This window comes from Microcaecilia unicolor, chromosome 1, assembly GCF_901765095.1.
Source record: "Microcaecilia unicolor chromosome 1, aMicUni1.1, whole genome shotgun sequence".
NCBI classification, from domain to species: domain Eukaryota; kingdom Metazoa; phylum Chordata; class Amphibia; order Gymnophiona; family Siphonopidae; genus Microcaecilia; species Microcaecilia unicolor.
This window is the reverse complement of record NC_044031.1, coordinates 395,990,795-396,005,030: the sequence shown is the minus strand read 5'-3', so window position 1 is coordinate 396,005,030 and position 14,236 is coordinate 395,990,795. Positions and strand designations below refer to the sequence as shown.

General features: G+C 41.4%; 1 protein-coding gene across 1 annotated transcript in view; it reads left to right on the top strand.

The window, feature by feature from the left end:
• The window catches only part of ELOVL2 (ELOVL fatty acid elongase 2), a 196,829-nt gene that overhangs the window by 80,030 nt on the left and 102,563 nt on the right, over positions 1–14,236 (top strand). The window contains exons 2-3 of the mRNA XM_030210995.1: positions 7,170–7,233; positions 13,235–13,422. Of these exons, the coding sequence (XP_030066855.1) occupies positions 7,170–7,233; positions 13,235–13,422 (252 nt within the window). The remainder of the gene's footprint in view (positions 1–7,169; positions 7,234–13,234; positions 13,423–14,236) is intronic.

Sequence of the window (14,236 nt, the reverse complement as noted above, 5' to 3'; positions counted from 1 at the left end):
CTCCAGTCCAGTGTGTTCCGGTCCGGTGTGTGTTCCAGTCCGGGGGATTGCAGTCCAGTGTTCCAGTCCTGTGTCCTCCAGTCCGGGGGATTCCAGTCCAGGTGTTCCGGTTCGCTGGGCAGTGCCTGCAGTCCCTGCCGGTGTGCTTACCCAGTGTTGGTTGGTGGGTTTTGCCTGCTGCTGTCACTCCTCGTCAGCAGCCCAAGGGCTCACGTTTGCTCCAGAGCCCAGTCCCGTGGGCTCTGAACCTGAGGACCTGACAATAATAAGAGCCAGCTCTGTGGCTCCAGTGGGTGCTGAGCACCCCCAATACTGAGGAATTCCCTTCATTGTGTCCAGGGTGGGGTTATTTGTATTGTGTTTGGCACCCCCAATCATTTTGAAATGTTGGTACTTCTGCACAGATAGACCCTCACCAAATACAGAATACAAATCTGAAATAGAAATAGAAATATGAATACAAAAATTGAACCAGTAACCCCAAAAAGTCAAACTTGTCATGAACCACAACACTTGAGAGAAGAGGTGTTTGTTTGGACTTCAGCCATTGCAACTCTAATGAACAATTTTCTAAACATGACCATGTTGAGTGGTTTTCATTTTTGAATCAATAAAATGTATGAACATTTCTTCTGTGGTTTTTACCTTTGTTTGGATTCATTGTTTGACTTTTCTTTGGAAGCATTCTACATATTTTACAAAAGGCTGCACATTTGCTAAATCTTCTGTGATATATCATATATACAATGTTACCATCTATATTCCATTCACTAAAGAAATAAATGAAGTACATAAGTACATAAGTACATAAGTAGTGCCATACTGGGAAAGACCAAAGGTCCATCTAGCCCAGCATCCTGTCACCGACAGTGGCCAATCCAGGTCAAGGGCACCTGGCACGCTCCCCAAACGTAAAAACATTCCAGACAAGTTATACCTAAAAATGCGGAATTTTTCCAAGTCCATTTAATAGCGGTCTATGGACTTGTCCTTTAGGAATCTATCTAACCCCTTTTTAAACTCCGTCAAGCTAACCGCCCGTACCACGTTCTCCGGCAACGAATTCCAGAGTCTAATTACACGTTGGGTGAAGAAAAATTTCTCCGATTCGTTTTAAATTTACCACACTGTAGCTTCAACTCATGCCCTCTAGTCCTAGTATTTTTGGATAGCGTGAACAGTCGCTTCACATCCACCCGATCCATTCCACTCATTATTTTATACACTTCTATCATATCTCCCCTCAGCCGTCTCTTCTCCAAGCTGAAAAGCCCTAGCCTTCTCAGCCTCTCTTCGTAGGAAAGTCGTCCCATCCCCACTATCATTTTCGTCGCCCTTCGCTGTACCTTTTCTAATTCTACTATATCTTTTTTGAGATACGGAGACCAGTACTGAACACAATACTCCAGGTGCGGTCGCACCATGGAGCGATACAACGGCATTATAACATCCGCACACCTGGACTCCATACCCTTCCTAATAACACCCAACATTCTATTCGCTTTCCTAGCCGCAGCAGCACACTGAGCAGAAGGTTTCAGCGTATCATCGACGACGACACCCAGATCCCTTTCTTGATCCGTAACTCCTAACGCGGAACCTTGCAAGACGTAGCTATAATTCGGGTTCCTCTTACCCACATGCATCACTTTGCACTTGTCAACATTGAACTTCATCTGCCACTTGCACGCCCATTCTCCCAGTCTCGCAAGGTCCTCCTGTAATCGTTCACATTCCTCCTGCGACTTGACGACCCTGAATAATTTTGTGTCATCGGCGAATTTAATTACCTCACTAGTTATTCCCATCTCTAGGTCATTTATAAATACATTAAAAAGCAACGGACCCAGCACAGACCCCTGCGGGACCCCACTAACTACCCTCCTCCACTGAGAATACTGGCCACGCAATCCTACTCTCTGCTTCCTATCTTTCAACCAGTTCTTAATCCATAATAATACCCTACCTCCGATTCCATGACTCTGCAATTTCTTCAGGAGTCTTTCGTGCGGCACTTTGTCAAACGCCTTCTGAAAATCCAGATATACAATATCAACCGGCTCCCCATTGTCCACATGTTTGCTTACCCCCTCAAAAAAATGCATTAGATTGGTGAGGCAAGACTTCCCTTCACTAAATCCGTGCTGACTTTGTCTCATCAGTCCATGTTTTTGTATATGCTCTGCAATTTTATTCTTAATAATAGCCTCCACCATCTTGCCCGGCACCGACGTCAGACTCACCGGTCTATAATTTCCCGGATCTCCTCTGGAACCCTTCTTAAAAATCGGAGTAACATTGGCTACCCTCCAGTCTTCCGGTACTACACTCGATTTTAGGGACAGATTGCATATTTCTAACAGTAGCTCCGCAAGTTCATTTTTTAGTTCTATTAATACTCTGGGATGAATACCATCAGGTCCCGGTGATTTACTACTCTTCAGCTTGCTGAACTGACCCATTACATCCTCCAAGGTTACAGAGAATTTGTTTAGTTTCTCCGACTCCCCCGCTTCAAATATTCTTTCCGGCACCGGTGTCCCCCCCAAATCCTCCTCGGTGAAGACCGAAGCAAAGAATTCATTTAATTTCTCCGCTACGGCTTTGTCCTCCTTGATCGCCCCTTTAACACCATTTTCGTCCAGCGGCCCAACCGACTCTTTGGCCGGTTTCCTGCTTTTAATGTATCTAAAAAAATTTTTACTATGTATTTTTGCTTCCAACGCTAATTTCTTCTCAAAGTCCTTTTTTGCCCTCCTTATCTCCGCTTTGCATTTGGCTTGGCATTCCTTATGATCTATCCTGTTACTTTCAGTTGGTTCTCTTCTCCACTTTCTGAAGGATTGTTTTTTGGCTCTAATGATTTCCTTTATCTTACTGTTTAGCCACGCCGGCTGACGTTTAGTCTTTTTTCCCTTTTTTCTAATACGTGGAATATATTTGTCCTGAACCTCCAGGATGGTGTTTTTAAACAGCATCCACGCCTGATGCAAGTTTTTTACTCTGCGAGCTGCTCCTTTCAGTCTTTTTTTCACCATTTTTCTCATTTTGTCGTAATCACCTTTTCTATAGTTAAACGCTAGCGTACTTGATTTCCTAGTTTCACTTCCTTCAATGCCAATATCAAAACCGATCATATTATGATCACTGTTATCAAGCGGCCCTCGTATCGTTACCCCCTGCACTAGATCATGAGCACCACTAAGGACTAAGTCTAGTATTTTTCCTTCTCTTGTCGGCTCCTGAACTAGCTGTTCCATGAAGCTGTCCTTGATTTCATCAAGAAATCTTATGTCCCTTGCGTGTACAGATGTTACATTAACCCAGTCTATATGCGGGTAATTGAAATCCCCCATTATTATTGTGTTGCCCAGTTTGTTTGCGTCCCTGATTTCCTTTAACATTTCCGCATCCGTCTGTTCGTCCTGGCCAGGCGGACGGTAGTACACTCCTATCACTATCCTTTTCCCCTTTGCAAATGGAATTTCAATCCACAGTGATTCCAAGGAGTGTTTTGTTTCCTGCAGAATTTTCAATCTATTTGATTCAAGGCTCTCGTTAATATACAATGCTACCCCTCCACCAATCCGATTCACCCTATCACTACGATATAATTTGTACCCCGGTATGACAGTGTCCCACTGGTTATCCTCCTTCCACCAGGTCTCAGAGATGCCTATTATATCTAATTTTTCATTTAGTGCAATATATTCCAACTCCCCCATCTTATTTCTTAGGCTCCTGGCATTCGCATATAGACATTTCAAACTATGTTTGTTGTTCCTAAGTACATCATGCTTAGTACTTGACAGTATTAATTGGCAATCTTTTGTCTGATTTTTATTGTTATTTAAAGATACCCGATCTACTACAATCTCTTTTGCAACCTCACTATCAGGATACTCTATCTTCCCTGTTATGGTGATATCTTTGAAAGATACCTTATCCCGAACCATGCTCTTTTGAGCGACTGTCGGCCTTCCCCCCAAATTACTCATATCATCAGATTAGGTATAGATAACCAAATTTCCAAAGTGGTCTCAAGTGTCTTCAATTCATTATGGAAATTGAGGAGACTAAGAACATTCTTCGCAAAATCAGCCTTCCATACCGTAGTTCAATCTTGTCCTAACAAAATTTGATTACTGCAACTCTATTTACACAGGACTTAAAGGGGAATCTCCTCAAAAAACTACAAACCACTCAAAACACTGCCACACGTCTCATATTCAGACTACCATGCTTCACCAAAACAACTCATCTTCTTTACGATTTGCATTGGCTACCAATAAAAGATAGAATATCATTCAAGCTGCGTACCTTCATTCACAAACTTTTGTATGGTTTGGCCCCAATATACATGGACAACCTCATTGAATTACCCTCACGTAAGGCCTCTAAATCATCTAGAGAATATCTTATCCTACGTTTCCTTAATTGTAAGAAAGTAACCTACAAAACAATCCATACTGCTAACTTTTCATATCAAGGCACTATAATTTGGAACTGCTTACCTAAAACCATCAAATGCACTGATGATTATTTGTTATTCCAAAGTCTATTGAAAACTCACTTCTTCAGTCTATCCTTTAAGAAAATAAGTACTCTTCTCAAATAAACTCGATGTATTAATTTTTACCTCATCCCACCTCCTACTACTCCTGTCTATCCCAGTTAATCTTAGCCCTTTACCTTTTTCCTCCACATTTCAATTATCTAGCTTAATTCAGTAAGGAGCCCTTTTACAAAGGCGCGTGGAGGGGCATAATCGAACGTCACTGGCCAAATAGATCGCTGGTGATCTATGTTGGCGGCAGCGCTACAGCTGGCCGGAACCGCATTATCGAAAAAGATGGCCGGCCATCTTTTTTTTCGATAATACGGTTTAGCCCGGCTAAATGCCTTGGATTTTGCCGGGTTTGAGATGGCCGGGTTTGTTTTTCAGCGATAATGGAAAAAAATGCCAGCCATCTCCAACCCGGCGAAATCCAAGGCATTTGGTCATGGGAGGAGACAGCATTTGTAGCGCACTGGTCCCCCTGACATGCCAGGACACCAACCGGGCCCCCTAGGGGTCAGTGCGGTGGGCTTCAGAAAAAGCTCCCACATGCATAGCTCCCTTACTTTGGGTGCTGAGCCCCCCAACCCCCCCCCCAAACCCACTACCCACAAATGTACACCACTACCGTAGCTCTTAGGGGTGAAGGGGGCAACTACATGTGGGTACAGTGGGTTTTGGAGGGCTCCCACTTACCAGCACAAGTGTTACAGGTAGGGGGGATGGGCCTGGGTCTGCCTGCCTTAAGTGCACTGCGGTACCCACTAAAAGTGCTCCAGGGACCTGCATACACGCAGGCCTCTAGGACTTGTTACTGCTGTATAACCTTGGCACACCAGTTGACACCTGACGACTAATCTCTTTGAAAAAGTCCTTTATTTGAATAAGCACGTTTACTCACAGTTAGCTGCAGATCAGAGGCTGTGCCCCACTGGCAAAGAGTCTCCCTGGTACTGAGATGAGCAGTAGGTCAGAGCTGGCAGAATGGTGTACTGCCCTCTTTCAGCCACATTCAAGGTAATAACTAAGTTCTCTAACGTGGGTAACACATGAAAGGGATCTAAAAGTGGCTTACAAAAATGGCCACTACCTCATGTACTACCGGAAACAAAACTGGACACACTCTGACCCAGTTAGCAGGGGGAAAAGCACCATGGGAGTAGAGCCTACCACCTACCAATATCGTGAGCATTTAACACAAGCTAGTGGAATCACAGAGCCCAATACCCTACACCCACCACAATGCATTGCTGATGTGACTCTGCAGTGCGCATAACAGAAAAGGTGTCACACTCACCTGAGAGCCACATCAGAACCAGGGAAAGGCTGTCATAAGATGAAACACATTCTGCTGTCATGGAGGTGGGTACGGCATTTGAAGCTGGCATAGAGGCTGGCAAAAAAGGTTTTTCAAGTGGGTTCCTTTTGGTGGGAGGGGGTTAGTGACCACTGGGGGAGTCCGGGGAGGTCATCCCCGATTCCCTCCGGTGGTCACCTGGGCAGTTGGGCCACTTTTTTGGGACTTGTTCGTGAAAAAACAGGGTCCAAAAAAAGTGACCCAAATTCGCGCTAAAAACGCCTTTCTTTTTTCAATTATCGGCCAAGTACGCCCATCTCTCCTCAGTCAATAACCACGCTCCAGTCCCGCCTTCACCACGCCTCCAACACGCCCCCGTCAACTTTTCTCATTTCCGCGACAGATTCCAGTTGAAGACGCCCAAAATCGGCTTTCGATTATACCAATTTGGACACCCACGGGAGAAAGACGCCTATCTCCCGATTTGGTTCGAAATATGGGCGTCTTTCTCTTTCAAAAATAAGCTGGATTGTGACCTCCCCAGCAGGCACAGCAAGCAAAAGGCCTGAATGAGAATCAAATGGCAGTTTGAAGCACTACCACTGAGCTATCAAACCGGTCCTTAAGTTGAACATGTTCAATAAGAGATTTTGATCTTTTCGTTGTTTGTTAGCCAAGGAGAAGGAATGATTTCCTGCAGCATTCTCCTACTTGCCATAAATTTAGGGCTCAGAAGTGCTGCTATGTCAAAAAAAAAAAAGAGGTAGTATCAACTAAGGTTGAAAAGCATTCCCGTCTACAAAAGGGATAAAAGTAATACAGCCTTGCTTCATGTGAACCAGTGGCGTAGCTACATGGGGCCATGGGAGCCTGGCCCTCCCCCCCCAAATTTGCTTTGGGCCCCTGGTTTGGCTGGCGGGGGTCCCCAACTCACGCCAGCCAAGGTATTTGCAGTGGTGGTGCTTCTGATGGCAGGGATTGGGGACCCCTGCCAGCCAAGATGTACAGCGGGTGGGGAGTGGCAGGGCGGTGAGGCAGCAGAGGGGGGGGCAGAGGGGTGGCAGATCAAAATGTGCCCCCCCCCCCACCTTGGGCTCTATCTTCCTCCCACCTCGAGGTCTGGCTACGCCCCTGATGTGAACTGAAATGGTGTCCCTCAGCATCAGTCTTGCACAATATTTATTATGGTGATTCCATTCTGCCCTAGCAAAATCCTCTTCATAATTAATTTGTTGACTACCTGTCTATTTTTTGTAAAGCACCAACTCTGTAGATTCATATTTTAAGATACCAATCTGCTTTGTGTTCTTTCAGGAACAAATAAAGGCGCTAGATCAAGAAGTAAATACCTTTGTGGATTATATGTTTGGACCTCGTGGTAAGTGCTGTGAGCAAGACGCATCCATACTTATGTGAAACAAGAGAGTTTAATTTTCAATTTGCCTCAACATAAATTGACTGCAGTGAAATCAATAATATATTTACACTGTACTAATTCTTATCACTTTAATTAATTAGCTATGTATTCTGCTAATGTTGGAAGTACATTTTCTCAAACACATTTAACAGTCTAGATTAAATGCATTTTCAAAATGTATCTGAGGGAAAATAAAATGAGGGCTGTACACCACTCTGGCTGTATGACACATTTCATTGTGAAAATATGAACAGATCAGTCTGGATTTTTCTGCATACACACAGATTTGGGTGGCACTAGGAAACGTGTACTCTCGACCTTCTTGGATTCTCAGGAATACACAACTATAACTTCATTTGAATCACCATTTCATAGATTTGTTAAGGAAATAGATTAGATTCTAGTAACACATTTCCCTAAATCCATGTTGAAGGAAGCCAGATTTTTTTTTTCAGATTCCGGTATGTGTTTTTTTTATTATTATTGTTAAAACATAAGAATCATCCAGCAATGATATATAGTAGTGAGAAAAAGTTTATGAACCTCATAGAATGGTCTTCTAGCACAATTTATACTCATACCATGATCATAAATCTAACCCCTGATGAGTGAGTAAAAATAGCACCACTGAAATAATAATTCAGATGAAAGGGATAGATTTTGTTTGGTAGCTCAACAAAAAGACTCATTATTAATAAGTATTCTTAAAAGCATCTGAACTCTTCATTCCATAATTGGCAGCACCTCCTTGAGCAACAACAATACTTGAAAGAAACATTTAGTTGAAGTTAATCTATTTTTAACTTAACCCTCAAAGAATTTTGGCCCATTGTTTCATACAGAATAGTTTCAGATCTGACCTGAACAGCTTAATTCTTACCACAACATTTCAATACGACTGAGGTTGGGAATTTGACTTGGCCAATCCAAAACATAAAATCTCTTCTTCAGTCAATCTGTAGTAGATTTATTTGAATATTTCGAGTTGATATTTTCTTCTAGAATTTTCCACTACAAAGCCAAATTCATGATTCCATCAATGATGGCAAACTGCCCATGTCCTGATAGAGCAAAGCAGTCCCTCCCCTTGGATGGCAGTTAGGAAGAGATACTTATTTTGGAAAGCAATGTTTCATTTTCACCAAGCCTAATATTTGTTATTTTGACCAAGAAGTAAAATCTTTAACTTATCTGTCCAGAGAAATCTTGTGGACCATTCAGATGACCTTTGGTCTATTTGAGGTAGGTAGCAATGTTCTTTAAAGAGAGTAATGTTTGTTCCTGGCTATCACCACCATTCCCATTCATTATTTTTCCTGATGGGTGATATATGAACCCTCATATCAGCTGCAGAGAGGCAGGCCTGTAAATCATTAGATATTAGTCTTGAGTTCTTTAAGATTCATTGATGATATTTTTGGTTTGCTCTTGGGATAATCTTGGCATGACAATTGTTTCTGGGGAAAGTCATTGTAGTTTTTAGTGAACCGTGAAATATTGCAGGAAGACCTTAGGAAATTGGAAAACTGGGCATACAAATGACAGATTAAATTTAATGTGGACAAATGCAAGGTGATGCACATTGGAAAGAATAATCCGAATCATAGCTACCTGATGCTGGGGTCCACCTTGGGGGTCAGCACTCAAGAAAGAGATCTAGGTGGCGTGGTAGATAATACACTGAAATCTTTTTCTCAGTATACGGCGGCAGCCAAAAAAGCAAACAGGATGCTAGGAATTATTAGGAAAGGGATGGTGAATAAGATCAAAAATACTATAATACCTCTTTATCGCTCCATGGTGCGAACACACCTTGAGTATTGCATTCAATTCTGGTTGCCGTATCTCAAAAAAGATATAGCAGAATCAGAAAAGGTTTAAATAAGAGTGACCAAAAATGATAAAGGGGATGGAACTCCTCTCATTTGAGGAAAGGCTAAAGAGGTTATGGCTCTTCAGCTTGGAAAAGAAACGGATAATTGAGGTCTACAAAATCCTGAGTGGTGTAGAACAAGTAGAAGTAAATCAATTTTTTACGCATTCCAAAAGTACAAAGACTAGGGGATACTCAAGAAGTTACATGGAAATACTTTTAAATCAAATAGGAGGAAATATTTTTTAACTCAACGAATATTTAAGCTCTGGAACTCTTTGCCAGAGGATGTGGTAACAGCGGTTAGCATATCTGGTTTTAAAAAAGGTTTGAACAAATTCCTGGAGGGAAAGTCCATAGTCTGCTGTTGAGACAGACATGGGGAAGCAACTGCATGCCCTGGGAGTTGTAGCATGGAATGTTGCCATGATTTGGGTTTCTGCCAAGTACTTATGACCTGGCTTGGCCACAGTTGGAAACAGGATACTGGGCTAGATGGGCCATTGGTCTGACCCAGTATGGTTACTCTTATGTTCTTATGAAATAAAAATAGAGAGAAAAATGAGAAAATATCCTTGAAGTTAACTAAAAGATAAATGTCAGCTGACTCGACAGTAACAGAGCAACTTAGCAAAAAGAAAAATAAAATATGCCTTTAGCCTTTTTCCTAAAGGTTAGATCATTTACCTCTTGCATCTTCTCAATCAGCAAGCTATTCCAATGTAAACCCAGTGATTAAATAAGGGCCCTGGTCTTAAAATAGGCACATCACAGCACCTGCAACAGGGAGACATCCAAAAGACAATCTAGACCAAGGGAAGGTATTAGACCAGTGGTTCCCAAACCTGGTCCTGCAGGCACCCCAGCCAGTCAGGTTTTCTGGATATCCACAATGAATATTCATGAGAGATATTTGCATGCAATGCTTGCACTACATGTGGATATCCCAAATACCTGACTAGCTGGGGTGCCTCCAGGATCAGGTTTGGGAACCACTGTATTAGACATTCTATTCAAACCTTCAGCCTTGTGTGTACACTCAGACACATAAACCCTACTTCAATTATTCATGTCTCTAAGCCCCACCCTCATGATTTTGATAATTAAACTCAACAATCTTGATTATTCCATTACCAACCATCCCAGACCAACTTGTAAAAATGAAGAGATGGATGTTACACTTTTAAGTATTACGCAGTGTACCTTAATGTAACTCAACTTGAGCTACTACTGAAAAAAGTGTGAGCAAAATCCAAATAAATAAATAAATAAATAGATTAAGCTTTGTTTTGTATGTATGTTTATAATGAAGGTACTTTTCAAAAGCCATTCACCTGAATAAGTGCCTATTCATCCAGATAAATGAGTTATGTGAAAATTACCCACCCTTCCTAGGTAAACTTACAGGCTGATGATTCTTTGAATTTGTGTGGCTGTCAAGATCTATTATTTTGCTTTGACTGCAACTGTTCTTTGACTCACCCCAAACCTGCCACCGTTGGTGACCTCCTAGTTTGTCTAATGGGTATCCATCCGTGGCCCTGGCTATATCTAAGCTTTTGACCACCTACAGGCCAGTCTGGGACCCCAAATGGTGAACCTTTGCCCCTCAATTTAAATCATAGGGTCAGCATCTTAAATTTAGCCCTCATGTTTTCCAGTGGGTTTATTTGGCACATACCATGACAAGAAACAAGCTATGACAGGAAATGTTGGAGATTATCCCAATCTACCAGAATCACTGCTAATGCTTGCCTTAGCTCTCCCTATGAGAGGGAGACAGCTTGGTCTCTGTAATAAAGGGATTCCAGGTAGCTACCAAACAGTATAGTTCTGATACAACTGAAGTCTGTATAATGATTTTTAAGGCAAGCCTAAGTTCAGAACATTGCAATAAGAAATCTGGGTGATAGCCAAATTGGTAAATATTGGTTGCAAGTTATACACAACCGATACAATGAAACAAGTTATTGAAACCTCCCTGTCAAATAAATGTGCCATATTTCATGGGTTTTTTTATTTTAGTAAACTTTCCTTTATCAGTTACCTTGAATAAATGATCAGAGAACATCTCTTTTCCGGCTTCAAAGCTAAAGATCTTGGTCCTTCTGCTAATATAGGTAAAATAGTGTGGGTCGGTATATATATGAATGGAGTACGTGACCCATTCCCTTGGCATCTCCAATGTCTTTTCTTGAAACAGTTCTACTTTTAAAAGGATGAATCTGAGCACAAAATTGAAGGTACCTCATTTTCCAGCTGCTGTACCAGCTTGTTTGGCCAATACAATAAGTTTCAGATCCAGCAATGCTTGGGTTAAGTGTGCTTACTGCTGGTAGGATCCATTTTGTATTATAGCAGCATGCAAGTGACCTTAAATTGTCCTTCACCTTCTACATAAGTACATTAGAATTGCCACACTGGGACAAACCAAAGGTCCATCAAGCCCAGCATCCTGTTTCCAACAGTGGCCAATCCAGGTCAGAAATACCTGGCAAGATCCCAAAAAAGCTCAATACACTTTATGCTGCTTATCGTAGAAATAAGCAGTGGATTTTCCACAAGTCAATTTAATAATGGTCTAGAAACTTTTCCTTCAGGAAGCCGTCCAGATCCTTTTTAAACCTCATAAAGCTAACCACCTTTACCACATTCTCTGGCAACAAATTCCAGAGTTTAATTACATGTTGAGTGAAGAAATATTTTCTCCAATTTGTATTAAATTTACTGCTTTGTAGCTTGATCGCATGCCCCCTAGTCCTAGTATTTTTGGAAAGCATAAAAAACAATTCACGTCTACCTGTTCCACTCCACTCATTATTTTATAGACCTCTATCATATCTCCCCTCAGCTATCTCTTTCCCAAGCTGAAGAACCCTAGATGCTTTAGCCTTTCCTCATAGGGAAGTCGTCCCATCCCCGTTATCATTTTCATCGCCCTTCTCTGCACCTTTTCTAATTCCACTATATCTTTTTTGAGATGCGGTGACCAGAATTGAACACAATATTCAAGGTGCGGTCGGTCGCACCATGGACTGATACAAAGGCATTATAACGTCCTCAATTTTGTTTTCCATTCCTTTCTTAATAATTCCTAACATTCTATTTGCTTTCTTAGCTGCTGCAGCACACTGAGCACACAACACTGTAAATGCTCCAAGAAGAAGCAGAGAGCCTTCCTCACAGTTAGCTAGCTGAGGACCTACCCAGTTCTGTTCCACTGGCATTATTTAGCATTAAATAAATGAGTAACAAAATGAAAGTTTTTTTTCCTGTACTCCCCTAGAAAATGGTGGGCCTTGAAAACCAGACCACCAATGTTCTCCAGAATTTCTGCACCAATAGCAACTTGAACACTAAGAGACTGACGCTGAATCTAAGGGAAAGAATCTCAGTGAAACAATTCAGTTTTCCTGTCAGTTCATAGTTTGATGGTAGAATATGTTTCTTCACAAGTTTGGCTTCTATCATCGTACATATTGAAAATACTATAGAAATGTGGCTAACTTAAATATAATGGTTGTAAGAGCTTTCAACTGATGTCACAACAATGGGAAACTATTTGCATCAGCAGTGGTAGTTACAGATACCCTAAAATAAATTCAGTATAGTAGGTATTGATTTAGGGTCTATATATGCCATCAGGAAGGGTTCTTTTTTTAATTATCTGCTGATTCTTATCATTCATAGTCAAAGGCAAGATGCTGGGGATCCAGCTTGGTACTTCTCATGTTCTAAATGGAGATGGCTTATGTCTGTGGTAAAGTCATGGAAAGTGATTCCAGGAAATAATATTAACATAAAGTAATAGCAGTCTTCTCATTATGATTTAAATGATACAGGCTGATACCAAAGTATGTTCTGAAATTCTTATCCAAAATGGCAAACATATTAGTGTTTACTACAAAAATCTTAAACGTTTACTGCAGATATCAGGGAAGAAGCATAGTAAGGCCTGTGGGTTCTAGAAAACAAATGTGCAGTGATACTCATGAAATAAGAAACTTGTCTTTGTGGTTTATATTTTTGTTTGCATTCAACAAATCTCCCTTGCTCCTTACTGACCTCATTGCTTGTGTTTCTGTGCAGATTCCAGGGTCAGAGGATGGCTCTTACTGGATTCTTACCTACCCACATTTTCCCTTTCCTTAGTATATATACTTTCTGTATGGTTGGGTACCAAATATATGAAGAACAGGCCTGCATTCTCACTCAGGGGTCACCTTCTTGTATATAACCTTGGAGTTACATTGCTGTCCCTGTACATGTTTATAGAGGTAAGTTTTAATTTGTATTCAGCCATGGTTAATAATCAAAGCAGAATGTTTGACCATGGTCACAAGAACCCTCGATGTAGAAAATATCAAAATTTGAGTTTCTAAACTACGGTTTTAATTAAATGAATCCAAAGGTTTACTACGATGTTTTCTATAGAAGTTCTGTATAATGAAAGAATTTTTTTGCATCTTTAGAAAGGCTGACCCTGGGGTTTGACTCTAGTCCTATGGCTTGCAATGCGAAATGAGCGCTTGTCCAGAAGAGAGATGCTCACACCTTTGCTTCTTTATTCTAAATGTCTTGCCCCCTACCATAGTAGCAATAGTCCTCTCTCCCAACATTTCATTAAGGGGGTAATTTTATAAAAATTTTGCCCCATGGTTTTACCCACAGAACAGGCCTATTATAGCGTTGAGCTGGCATTTAAGGGCATATATGTATGTGTGCCACTTATACATGAGCCATGTATGGGTGTTCGCAGGGGCATAGTTTGGGCAAAGCAGAAGTGGAGTTGAGATATACTCACATATTTTATAAAATACACGGGTACAGGCTTAGGGGTAATTCTATAAGGAGCTGCTTAGTTTTGGGTGGCAAGAACACTCATAAAAAGCTGTTATTCTAGTCATTTACACACATATGTGAACATATACACATGTAAATGACCATTTCCTGGCTACATGGTATTCTGTAAGTACACGGCAAAGGAAAAGGAGTAAACCTCCACACAAACAAGTCCAAGGAAAACAGTAGAGGAGGTCCAGGAAAAGAAGAAATAACCAAGGGCCCACAAACAAACTTTTATTGAAGAAC